Below are 14,009 nucleotides of genomic sequence, written 5' to 3'. Positions count from 1 at the left end.
TATAAAAAGCTTTTATCAAAATCTTATTTCTATAGAAAATTTGGTTAATATTTTATTTCTTTTTTAAAAAATTTTCTCAAAAATATATTTCTATAGAAAATATTCTCAAAACTGAATCTCTATAGACAATTTTGTCAAAATTTTATTTCATTATTGTTGTTTTTGATCTCAGCTTAAAACCATGCATTGACCAAACTACAAGTGTAGCTTAACCAATAGAGGAAAACAAGCCCAGCCTACTACATTCAAATCGATGATTTGAGTTTGGCAAAGGAAAAGAGATATGCTTGCAAATTTGTTTAGGCAGTAGCCGACTATCAAACCTTTTTTCGGAAGGTTCAATTGTAGTTCACTTTGGGTTGAGTGAATTACCCGAATTTATTCTGATAATTGGTTGATAGTTTTGGAGCAAGTAGAGGATGCTGATGAGGAATGTGGTTATTCCGAAACAGCTGTACATCCAACCATCTTGCAGTCTATAGGGCTTTGCCCAAATAAATTTGACAAGCATACTTTTCCTCTGTTGGTTAAGCTGCACTTGTAGTTTAGTCAATGCATGGTTTTAAGCTGAGATCAAAAACAACAATAATGATTGAAGAGAAACCACCAAAAAACAAACAAAACGAATGAAAAATTTTATTTCTATAGAAAATTTTATCAAAATGTTATTTCTATAACAAATTAGTTGAACAGAATATTTCACAAAATCTATCAAAACATGAAGAATTCTACCAATCTACCAAACAGTAAAAAATCTACCATTTTTGGTAGAATTCTACCAACTGTGGCAACTGTAATTCAAATCATATTTATTGACTTATCACGAGAACGAAAGTATTAGTCAGAGAATTAATTGGAAATAAAAATTATTCTTGATTAAAAAACTACTTGATTTCTTCCGCACTTTCAATTAATTTTTTAATTGGCCTAATTGAAAATGTAATTGATTTTGGTCACAAACTTCATTTATTGTTTTGATTGAGGCAATCATTTAATTATATTATTATTATTTATTTATTACTTACCTTGGATGAAATAATTTTCTAAGAGTTAATACTTTCTTATGAATTTTCCCATTTTAATTATAGTTAAAAATTTATTGAATCCAATTCGATAAGATTTTCTTGATTTTGTGTACTTTTGCAATATGAAATCAATATAAAAAAAGATTGCTCAATTTTATTATATTCTAATTTCGCACATAACACTCCAAATTTTCTAAAATGCTAACTTTGTAGCGCTAAAGATATTCTAAGCAATTTTAATTCCAACATGTTTCTTGAATAAGCAAAAAAAAAAAAATTGTTTATTTATTAACGATGAGAAGCAGGAGAAATAACACATTTTATTATTAAGTTCTTAAACGTAGTTTAATTTGTATATTGGTCGATGCTCTTAATAAGAGGCCAGCAGAAAAATATAATGACTCTGGTTTGGTTATGGGATCCAATATAAATTTCTTAAGGATATATACCAGTAACGTTTTAACTTCCAGCACAGCAAACTTTTGCCCTGGAAAAACGAATTCACCTCATTCACATTCATTAAATTCATACAAAAATATCTTACCAATGCAATTCCTTTGTCCAGCACTGAAGGGTATAAAGGCATAGGGATGTCGATTTTTTGCCTGTTCTGGAAAAAATCTTTCTGGCCTAAAGACATCTGGCTGATCGTAATGCTTTGGATTCCTAAGTACATCGTAAATATGTATGTTGATCTGGGTACCTTTTGGTAATAGTATTTTTTCTCGGAACACTAAGTCTTGGTCACATTGACGAGTTATGAGAGGCACCGAAGGATATAGACGTTGTGTTTCCTTCAGAAAGCAATCTAAATATTTGAGATTGTTCAACTGTTGCATATTCAGGTTGGATATATTGTCATCAATATGATGCTGTATTTCCTCATAACAGAATTGTTGCATATCCGGGTAGAGTGATAAGCAGAATAGGGTAAAAATCAAATTCATTGAAGTCGTATCGAATCCCTCGAACATGAATGTATCAACCTCCTCACAAATACCTGCGTGATCGATTAAACCTTCTTTTTCGGCTCGCAGTAAACTATCCAGCATGGCGTAACGTTGTTTGCGATAAATGCTAAAGGAATGAAGATTTATTTAATACTATACTGAAAAAAAAATATTGTCGTAAGCACAAAGATTTCATGTTATACAAGACGCATATTTCTGATACATGGATTAACTCAACAACAGTACATCGGTTAACTTCATTAAATTTTTGTCGATGAAGCACCGTTTGTTCACTCCAAGACGAATTTCGTGAAATCGTAACATGGGTTTCTCATCAGTATCTTATGGGTATAGGCATTCGGGATGCCGACGATTTGTAGATAATAGGGTACTGAAATCTTCGCTGAGATGAAGAAAGAATTCGGTTCGTAAATAATCGGAAGGTTGTAAGTAATCCGATTATTCATTTGTTTGATGACCGGAATGTTGATGAGTGCGTCGAATCTTTGATGATCGGCAGTTGTTGAAATTTCGATTCGTTGATAATCGATGATGGATGAGATCGTAGAGATTCGGTAATTGATGAGGAATTTGGTTCGTTGATGATTGGTAGTCGGATGAAAAATTGGGTTCGTTGATGATCAGTAGTGATGAGAACGTCGTTTCATCGGTGTTTGATAGTTGATGAGAAGTTCGATTCCTTTATAATCGGTAATGGAGGATAATGACAGTTCGTGAATGATCGGTAGTTGAAGAGAAATGCGGTTCGTTGATGAGATGAAGTAAGAATTCGATTCGTAAATAATCGGAAGGTTGTACGTAATCCGATTCTTCGGTTTCTTAATGATCGGTACGTCGATGAGTGCGTAGAATCTTTGATGATCGGCAGTTGTTCAAATTTCGATTCGTTGATAATCGATGATTGATGAGATCGTAGAGATTCGGTAATTGATGAGGAATTTGGTTCGTTGATGATTGGTAGTCGGGTGAAAAATTGGGTTCGTTGATGGTCAGTAGTGATGAGAAGTTCGATTCCTTTATAATCGGTAATGGAGGGTAATGTCAGTTCGTGAATGATCGGTAGTTGAAGAGAAATGCGGTTCGTTGATGATCGGTAGTTGATGAGAAATGCGGTTCGTTGATGTTCGGTAGTGGAGAAGAAAGTCGGTTCGATGATCGGTAGTTGATACCTCGTTGATAATTGTTGGCTATTGCATTCGTTGAAACGTGGATGATTGGTCGTTGTTGAGTAGTTCGCTTCGTTGGCGATTGTTAAGTTATGCATTTGTCCATTTGTAGTTGATCGGGAATTGGTTTATTCTCCATTTGTAGGAGATCAGGGAACAGTTGATGAGATCTTCGGTTTTCACGGTTCCTAGTGATGCCACAGTTAATTGTTGTTGCAGCTTCGGTATCGGCAGTGGCACTATAGTGGTTCGGGGTCGGTAATCGGTTAGGTCGTTTTTAATGTCAATGACGACTATCATGCAAACTACTACTATGGCTACTAGCTAATCTACGAGGGAACAGTAGGCTTGAAGATCTCTATGGGGAGCAGTAGGCCCGAAGGTCTCTGTGGGGGAACAGTAGGCTCGAAGGTCTCTGTGGTGGAATAGTAGGCCCGAAGATCTCCGTGGGGGAATAGTAGGCCCGTAGGTCTCTATGGGGGAACAGTAGGCTCGAAGTTCTCTGTGGTGGAACAGTAGGCCTGAAGGTATCTATTGGGGAACAGTAGGCCCGAAGGTCTCTTTGGGGGAGCTGTAGGACCGAAGGTCTCTGTATGCTCGAAGGTATCTGTGGTGCAACAGAAGGCCCGAGAATCTCTATAGGGGAACAGTAGGCGTTCAGAAAGCATGTTTTGGAGATTCCTCTATAAGAGTGGCAATAGTGCTTCGATAATTGGTCCAAACGCATGCAAAAGTGTATAAATCTTAATGGGGTATATTTTGAAAAACAATAAAGCGACTTTCTATGATTAATGTTTTTTTTTCTCTAATCCCGAAATATAAAAGGCAATCCTCATACATAGAAGTGTCTTTCCAGTTAAAGGTCAGTATTATGTTCGCTTCTCGCGTTGAAATTTTACTTTATTAAAACAGTTCAATATAAAGTAGAAAAATTAACTCAATTGATACGCAGTTTCTTGTACCTCTAGATTTCGGCTAGACTTTACAGGAATATGTTTGTTTTGATTTATAATTTTGAATATTTCAGTAGAAGTAATCGCACAAATAAAGTGATTTTCAACTCGAAAACCGAACATAGTAGTGTGAAAATATAATCATAGTGATAGGCCGTATTCGAAACATTTTTCCGCTGTCAAATTTTTTACTTACTTGTCTTCTTCATTTTCTTCAGCTCTTAGGCTAATATAATCTGTTTTCAATAATTCGTCGAATAATTCTCTCCGTTTTTCAATGATTCCACTGGAGAATGCATGCAATTTCTCCAGAACCTTAAGATTTTCTTTACCATTGCTGCTATGGAAATAATACCAGTCAAAAATATTGAGAGGATTTCTTATACGCTTCACACTTAATATTTCAACTTTGGATATATTTTCTCGGTATTCATCGCCATCCAAGCAATCGTCCAAACTTACACCCAAAGCTGTTTCTGCAAATAAAAATTATTAATTTTTCACTAAGAAGCCAACAAAAAAGCTTCCAAAAACTAGTTTGGATCCCCTCCCAACTTGTGATCCACAAGTAGTGCAAATTTCGATCATCTTTAATGAATTTTAACATACATGGGCCGTTCTAGGTCGTAAGTACTTCGATTTCGAAATCTTTGCATTGTTTTAGAAGTTGTAACTTGGAAATTCATTTATTTTTATCAATATGTTTTATTACACTTTTATTTCCTAATTATCTACACTGAAAAAATATTTTCGTGGGGCTAACGATGTCTTGACTATATTTTAAGACAACAAAAATGGGCAAAATAAAAAGAAAACTTTTTTGAAACTATTCAGGAGGCTTTGCAGCATATGCTGAATTTTACCGTATAAATTTTTCTTGCTTAGTTCTCTTGCTTTTGTGTCGTTAACATTGAAAATGGCAAAATAATTGGGGCATTAGAGGGTTAATTCGTGACCTCTCGAAAAATTGGCCATAACTCTTTAAATATGCGTCTTAGCGCGAAAAGGACCTCAATTCGTGATCACCCTCAAAAATTAAAATTTTGATGAAAATCCTCTAAAAATTCTAATTTTTATATGAAAAACTTATTTTGGCCATAACTCCTAAAATATGCGTCCTAGAGCGAAAAGAACCTCAATTCGTGACCACCCCTAAAAATCAAAATTTCGATGAATTTTTATATTAAAAACTTATATAATTTTTATATTAAAAACTTATTTTGGCCATAACTCCTAAAATATACGTCCTAGAGCAAAAAGGACCTCGATTCGTGACCACCCCTAAAAATCACAATTTCAATGAAAATTCTCGAAAAATTCCAAGTTTTATATGAAAAACGTATTGTGGCCATAACTCCTTAAATATGCGTCCTAGAGTGAAAAAGACCTCAATTCGTGACTACCCCCTAAAAATCAAAACTTCAATTAAATTCCTCGAAGAAATTAAATTTTTATATAAAAACCTTATTTTGACCATAACTCCTTAAATATGCGCCCTAGAGCAAAAAGGACCTCAATTCGTGACCACCCCTTAAAAATCAAAATTTCAATGAAAATTCTCGAAAAATTCAAATTTTTATATGAAAACAAATTTTTATATGAAAACATGCGTCCTAGAGCGAAAAGGACCTCAATTCGTGACAAATTTTTATATGAAAAACTTATTTTGGCCATAACTCCTTAAATATGCGTCCTAGAGCAAAAAGGACCACAATTCGTGACTACCCTCAAAAATCATTCATCATTTCGATGAAAATCATCGAAAATTTAAATTTTTATATGAAAAACTTATTTTGGCCATAACTCCTTAAATATGCATCCTAGAGCGAAAAGGACCTCAATTCGTGACCACCCCCAAAAACTCAAAATTTCTATGAAAATCCTCGAAAAATTCAAATTTTTATATGAAAAACTTATTTTATCCATAACTCCTTAAATATGCGTCTTAGCGCGAAAAGGACCTCAATTCGTGACTACCCTCTAAAAATTAAAATTTCGATGAAAATCCTCGAAGAAATTAAATTTTTATATAAAAACCTTATTTTGGCCATAACTCCTTAAATATGCGTTCTAGAGCAAAAAGGACCTCAATTCGTGACCTCTAAAAAATCAAAATTTCAATGAAAATTCTCGAAAAATTCAAATTTTTATATGAAAAACTTATTTGGCCATAACTCCTTAAATATGCGTCCTAGAGCGAAAAGGACCTCAATTCGTGACCACCCCCTAAAAATCAAAATTTCGATGAAATTCCTCTAAAAAATCTAATTTTTATATGAAAAACTTATTTTGGCCATAATTTTACCATAATTACTTAAATATGCGTCATAGAGCAAAAAGGACCTCAATTCGTGACTACCCTCAAAAATCAAAATTTTGATGAAAATCATCGAAAATTTAAATTTTTATATGAAAAACTTATTTTGGCCATAACTCCTTAAATATGCATCCCAGAGCGAAAAGGACCTCAATTCGTGACCACCCCCAAAAACTCAAAATTTCGATGAAGATCCTCGAAAAATTCAAAATTTTAAAAGAAAAACTTATTTTATCCATAACTCCTCAAATATGCGTCTTAGCGCGAAAAGGACCTCAATTCGTGACTACCCTCTAAAAATTAAAATTTCGATGAAAATTCTCGAAAAGGACCTCAATTCGTGAGCACCCCTAAAAGATCAAAATTTCGACGAAAATTCTCGAAAAATTCAAATTTTTATATGAAAAACTTATTTTTGGATGAAAATTTTCGAAAAATTCAAATTTTTATATGAAAAACGTATTTTGGTCATAACTCCTAAAATATGTGTCCTAGAGCAAATAGGACCTCACTTAAAAATTTTCGAAGAAAACCCTCGAAAAATTCAACTTTTTATATGAAATACTTATTTTGGCCATAAACATATAGTTTTTACACCCATACATATGAAAAACATTCTTTTCGTCCGTGTAGTGTATAGATATAGACTTTCGTTTTCTAGATTTTCGTTTTCTGGTTTTTGTGCCATACACCTTTATCATTTCATCAGCCGGAAAATATGCGGAATTAGAGGGTTAAATATACCTTGGACAATAGATTTGCCTACCTACCACATATATTATTAAGGGTGAAACGAGGGATCAATTCACTCAACGATATTACTGCATTGGAGTTGTCTTCTTGAATATGTTCATTTAATATTTCCATAAATTTATTCGATTCTTTTCTGAAATACAATATAAGTTGAAAGCAATAATAGATTTCAATTTGTTTTTATGTGAATTAAGCTATATTATTTTGTTTAAGTTGATTGAAGAATATGAACAAAAAAAATTACTTACTTAAAAACATCCATAAACTGTTGAAGAATATTAAAATGGAACGTTGGCGTGAGTAAACGGCGGCGGGTATGCCACATTTTACCTAAAAATAGGAAAAGCTGACGTTAATAATACGGATAAGAACCATCATTTTTATTGTTAGGATTTTAAACTTTTTAACGAGCTATTGAACTTAAAATTATAGCAACATTTTTTTTATATACTGGAAGTATTTTAGGCCGCTAACTCCATCTTCCATCTTCTTCCTGGTTTTAACAACGCTTTGTGCAAATCTTAAAATGTGGAATACAATTTAGTTCAATTACACTAGGTCACAAATTACAAAATTTTCTCTGTTATTTGTTTCTAGCATACTTTTTCCCATTAATTTTGACCTAGTAAACACGAAAATGAGTTTTAAAAAATTTTCTGTCGATTGGTTTTCGAGATACAAATTTTTGAACTTTTTTTTTAATTTTTGGAGGTACACTTACAATTTTGAGCATATCTTTCGTCTTCTTTGACCTATTTGATCCTACTACTACTCAAATTAAAGAAAATTGAGCCGTCTACAACTCATTCTCATTTTCAATTCGGGTAAGTAGTTTGGATGTTGGCGGCTTAAAAAGGTTAAAAAACGGCGTTTTTTTTTAGTAAAAATGTGGCAGAAAAAAAACCATAAAAAAATTCATATAAAATATCAAACACGATGCTAACAGCAATTTTGGTTTTTTACGTATAGCTGAAATTTTTACAAAGAAAATAAGCCCTTACTTAACATCTGACAACAAATAGCGGACTTATAATATAATTTTTTGGTAAAAGCCCGCCTAAAGGGATTGGCCATTAGAGGGTTAATAATGCAACCAACAGATTATTGTAATTGGAGTTTTATGTAATATTTGAGTTGTATTCATTTGTCGCTTTTTGTCCAATATGTTACCATAAAAATTTTAATATAAACTTACCATGGCTTGTTAGCATTCCATTTCTCAAAAATGGTCGTAGGAAGTCATATATCAAACCTTTGCAAAGGAAACGCGAATCATTTAGAATCAACTCAGCTTCTTCAGCATCGATGATATTGTATACTGGGGTAAAAAGGAAATATTGAAAATACCCTCGCTTGTAAGCAAAAGCGAAATCTCGTCCGTAATCAAATAATTGTTCTGCAAATATGAAAAAATTGAATGTGATAATTCAGAGAAATAGAAGGTAGATTTTTTGTTAAATAAGTCTGCTAAAAACCACCAGCGGTCTTTGTCTGTTCCCTGGCAGCATTTCAAAGTTTCATTTCATCTTCCTCGCTACCATAGATTCGTAAGTGACACTACAACAATCGCCAACTGTGCTGGGGGGAAACGTATCAAAAAGTACAAAATGTAACATACATGAAAGTATTTTGCCATCACTTTTGTCACAAGAGCTATTTTATATTTGATGAAACACCAAGCACAACTATCTTATTATATAAGTTATTTAAACGAAAATGAAGTGCCGAAAACATAGTTATTACGCTTAAAATTAAGAAAGGTATATTGGTGAACAATTTTCAGCTTTCCAAATGGAATAAAGTGATAGTTTTTCAGATATTTTTCCAGACACGCTGTCTCCATCAAGAATAAAAACTGATAGACGCTGGAGTATCAGCCGATTATAGCAGAATTGCAACTTATAAATTAACATAATTCATTTGTTAATACAATGTTCTTTTTTAAATGTTATACCTGGAATTGACAAATTTTTATTCAATTAATAAACATCTAAACAATCGTATTTTACTTGACCACAATGATTCTTTTACAGCAATCTTAAAATGCACTATGTCTAACAGTTTGAAGGGGCTCTTATTGGCGTCGTTCTAAATGTATCTAAAAAGACGTCTAATAATTGCATTCATGCAATGCTTTTTTGTAGTAACTTGGCGTGGTACAACTTCTCAATAGTGACGGCACTTTTATGACGAGTTTTGGATATCGTATATGACTGTTTTCATTATCTCAGCAGCGTCGTCAAATTCAAAAAAATGTTGGCAGGGTTGTTATATTTTTGTACTGCATAGTCTAGCGAACAACAATTATTAACATTTTTAAATTTAACTTTGTAATTCCGTTTGTAGCACATCGAAATATTGGTCTTAGACCCCATAAAGTAAAAATATTCTGGGTTGTGTTGAAATTCTGAGTCAATCTAGCGATGTCCGTCTGTGTGATGGGATTACGCTATCTTCCGAACGAAAGAAGTTATCGACTTGAAACTTGGTACAATCAGTTCTTATTGATGTAGGTCGGATGATAATGTAAATGGGCCATATCGGTATAGCCTCTATATAAATCGACCTCCAGATTTGATTTCCGAAGCAAAAGGCCAAATTTCATCCGATTTGCTTGAAATTTCATACGTGCGTAACTATATGCTTTCTAATAATCACACAGAAAAAATGTTCACATTTTTCCAATTAAAATCTTACTCGTAACTGAGTTTTAAAAAATATTCAATTAAAAATTTAATTGATTCAAAAATTTGTATAATTGAAACAAAAATCAATCACATAAATTAATAGTATCAATATTTTTAATTGGATCAATTAATTTTTTAATTGGCTGTGATTGAAGACATTTCAATTAAAACAAGTATATACGGCCGTAAGTTCGGCCAGGCCGAATCTTATGTACCCTCCACCATGGATTGCGTAGAAGCTTCTTCGAAAGACTGTCATCCACAATCGAATTACTTGGGTTGTGGTATCTTAAAACTTCTTAACATCGTTTTCTAAATTGTGACTTAGTCCATACGTGGTAGAGAGCCAGAATTGAAATATGGGGGTCGCTCATATGGGGGCTATATACAATTATGAACTTGATATGGACCAATTTTTGTGTGATTGGGGGTCGATTTATCTGAGGGCTATATATAACTATAGACCGATATGGACCTAGTTGAGCATGGTTTTTAACAGCCATATAATAGCACAATGTACCAAATTTCAACTGACTCGAATGAAGTTTGCTCCTCCAAGAGGCTCCAAAACCAAATCTCGGGATCGGTTTATATGGGGGCTATATATGATTATGGATTTATATGGACCACTTTTGGCATGACTGTTAAATATCATACACTACCACCACGTACCAATTTTCAACCAGATCTGATGAATTTTGCTTCTCCAAAAGGCACCGGAGGTCAAATGTGGGGATTGGTTTATATGGATGAATTTTGCTCTTCCAAGGGGCTCCGGAGGTCAAATTTGGGGATCGGTTTATATGGGGGCTATATATAATTATGGGCCGATTTCGACCAATTTTTGCATGGGTGTTTGAGGCCATATATTAACACCGAGTACCAAATTTCAACTGAATCAGATGAATTTTGGTCTTCCAAGAGGCTCCGGAGTTCAAATCTGGTGATCGGTTTATATGGGGGCTATATATAATTATGGACCGATGTAGACCATTTTTTGCATGGCCATTAGAGACCATATACTAACACCAAATTTCAGCCGGATCGGATCAAATTTGCTTCTGTTAGAGGCTCCGCAAGCCAAATCCGAGGGTCCCTTTATATGGGGCCTATACGTAAAAGTGGACCGATATGGCCCATTTGCAATACCATCCGACCTACATCAATAACAACTACTTGTGCCAAGCTTCAAGTTGATAGCTTGTTTCGTTCGGAAGTTAGCGTGATTTCAACAGCCGGACGGACGGACAGACGGACATGCTCAGATCGACATGGCGTCTTAGAGCAATATTTCGATGTGTTAAAAACGGAATGACAAAGTTAATATACCCCCATCCTATGGTGGAGGGTATAAAAATAATCGGATCAGTTAATTTCGTGATTGAATCATTATAAACTGACCTCCAGATTTGATTTCCCTGTATAAGGATATTAGAGCTCGACCGAAGCATCGGCTTCGGCATTCGGCCAAAAATCGATAATCGGCCACGAATCGGTCTTCGGCGTCAAGAGGCCGATTAACCGAAGCCGAAGCTTTTTGAATAATTTATTTGATATTGAATTGTCCAAGTGTTGAATTTGTCTCAGTCAAAACACCCAGTACAAATAATACGTAAAAAAATTATAAAAAAATCTTGTTTTGTCACTATAATATCGAATGAATTACCTTTTATTGTTGTATTTATGCATTTGTTTAAAAAAATATATTCTAATATTGAACTAAAAAACACCAAATTTCTTTAATTACAAATTTGAGGAAAATAATCGGCTTCGGCCGATTATTGTTTTTTGCCGAACATCGGCTTCGGCAAAAAAAAACCGCTTCGGTCGAGCTCTAAAATATATGCTTTCCATGCATAATGGTTTATAACTACAGTGACTCACATAAGTATTGGCACACCAAACAATTTAGTTTAAAAACCACATGTTAAAGGAGATATGTTATTTTAAATTAAAAAATATTTTAATTTGGATTGTACACAGAAAAAATTTCACGAAAATTTTTCCATTTGAAATTTTAAGTGAGCAATTTTCAATTAAAAATTTAATTGATTCAACAAATTTTTAAATCGAAATAAAAATCAATCAAAAAAATTATCAATTAGTTTTCTAATTAGATCAATTCATTTTTTAATTGATACTATCATTTCTGTGATTGAAGACGTTTCAATTAAAAAATTAATTGGATCAATTAATTTCGTGATTGAATCAGACAACAATTTTTTGGTGTGTAACTGCTAAACTATTTCGGTTTTTAAATGTATTACTGTCCTCAACGAAAATTTCATGAACATCATTTTTCATTTTTTCATTTTCATTACATTTTTCTTACGCGAGCCATCATTGTCGTAGATTCTCTCACAGAAAGCCATAAAACTATTTCAGTTATTGTTACCAAATTGTGGTCATTACAAATCTTACGCTTTTAGTTTTTTGAACTTGTTATATAATAGAAATTTTCCAACCTACCCAAACTTCTTGACAACAGGTCTAAATTACTATCAAATATACCACCAACTTCGCTTGCAAAGTTATCCATAGGTGTTCCATCGATTGTTTTAATTCTACGCGTAAGAGATACAAAGGAATAATTTTTATTCAGCCTTCGGATCCAATATCCACAAAATATAATTGCGATTGCTATTAAAATCATTTGTGTTAAATATATGCACTTTTCAATAAGTTAACCAGTTAATGTGCTACTTAATACTGATATCAAAGCTGTTGGTGTACTATAGATATATATTGTGGCCCTTTAATAACTAAAAACTGGTACATAATTTAGATTGCACAGTAAAGCAATTATGATAAACACGAAAATTAAAATTATTAAAGATATTAAATTTATAGAAAATTTTCATTTCTATAGAAAATTTTTATCAAAATTAAACTTCTATAGAAATCTTTGTCAAAATTTTTACTTCCATAGAAAATTTTGTAGAATTTTTTAAATTTTGTTAAAATTTTATTTCTATTTTTTTTTCTAAATTTTATTTCTATAGATTTTTTTTTTCAATATTTTATTTCTATAGAAGATTTTCTCAAAATTTTATTTTTACAGAAAATTTACTCAAAATTTTATTTCAATATAAAATTTTCTCAAATTTTTACTTCTTTACAAAATTTTGTTAAAATTTGTACCTTTATAGACAAAAAAATGTCTACTTCTATCTTTCTTTGGTCAAATTTTACTTCTATAGAAAATTTTGTAAACAATTCCTTTCTCTAAAAAATGTTCTCAAAATTTAATTTTTATATAACATTTTATCAAAATGTTTACTTCTATAAAAAATTTTCTCAAAATCTTCTATCGAAAATTTTCTCAAAATTTTATTTCTATAGAAAATTTTTACAAACATTTATTTCTATAGAAAATTTTCACAAAATTTTATTTTTATAGAAAACTTCAAGCTAAACTTCATGAACTGTACCATTCTGCCAAACATTAAAAAATCTACCATTTTTAGTAGAACTCTATCAAATGTGGCAACCGTGGTGACAGTTCATTTTATTGTTTATAAGCTTACAAATATTTTGATCTATTGCATGCAGAAATAAGGTTATTCGTGATGGAATTCAAGTGTAATAGAGCGTGATGATGTTTATATTTGGGTGAAAACTCCCAAGTGGCTAAAATTAGAGTCCTCCAGCATTTAAATATGAATAAATCTTTTGTTTCCAAAAACTGACCCAAAAATAAATTAACAAATTTAATTAAGATCGAAATCCTTAACCATGACCACGACTCGTGATCCCAGAAAAAAATTTGGAAGTTCTTCTAAAGTCACGACTTCAAAAGCACTTCCAAAAATCTCCTCCCAAAGATGTTCTTTATGTTAAATACACAGTAAGTTCTTTTAATTCATTTTTTCATAACTCGCTTTTTCATATTTTTAATAGGTATTTTTTACATTTTTTTGTTTCAAATAGTTTAAGAACGGGGTAAGAATTAATAAAATGGTACAAATTATTAAAATTTTGTCGAAAAAAAATGTTGAATCATCGTTACTAGAATTTTGGAAAATATTTGAGGTTAAACGTTTCAGAAAAGCGTTAGGATGCAGAAAAAAATATATAAAAATTATTTATTTGGCAAAATATCACAAAATTTTTCGATTCACATCCAAAACACTGAAT

The 14,009-nt window shown here is 32.3% G+C and overlaps 1 protein-coding gene across 1 annotated transcript; it reads right to left on the bottom strand.

Moving 5' to 3' along the window:
• Positions 1-1,076: 1,076 nt before the first annotated feature.
• On the bottom strand, positions 1,077-12,562 carry LOC142241929 (cytochrome P450 4p1-like). Its single transcript, XM_075313805.1, has 7 exons — positions 12,342-12,562; positions 8,381-8,581; positions 7,434-7,515; positions 7,203-7,318; positions 4,312-4,591; positions 1,570-2,102; positions 1,077-1,512 (listed from the first exon to the last, which is right to left on the bottom strand). Exons 1-7 carry the CDS (start codon positions 12,523-12,525, stop codon positions 1,352-1,354), a joined length of 1,557 nt encoding a protein of 518 aa, XP_075169920.1. The 5' UTR covers positions 12,526-12,562; the 3' UTR covers positions 1,077-1,351.
• Positions 12,563-14,009: the final 1,447 nt, after the last annotated feature.

Source organism: Haematobia irritans, chromosome 5 (assembly GCF_050003625.1).
Source record: "Haematobia irritans isolate KBUSLIRL chromosome 5, ASM5000362v1, whole genome shotgun sequence".
NCBI lineage: Eukaryota > Metazoa > Arthropoda > Insecta > Diptera > Muscidae > Haematobia > Haematobia irritans.
This window is presented reverse-complemented; position numbering and strand designations above follow the sequence as displayed.

Excerpts from the sequence above, each read along its gene's own strand:
- LOC142241929 (XM_075313805.1), bottom strand. The coding sequence starts at position 12,525 with ATGATTTTAATAGCAATCGCAATTATATTTTGTGGATATTGGATCCGA. Across the intron at positions 4,592-7,202 it reads CACCCTTAATAATATATGTG|AAACAGCTTTGGGTGTAAGT; the intron begins GTAGGTAGGCAA and ends TTTTATTTGCAG. Across the intron at positions 1,513-1,569 it reads TGGACAAAGGAATTGCATTG|GGCAAAAGTTTGCTGTGCTG; the intron begins GTAAGATATTTT and ends TCGTTTTTCCAG.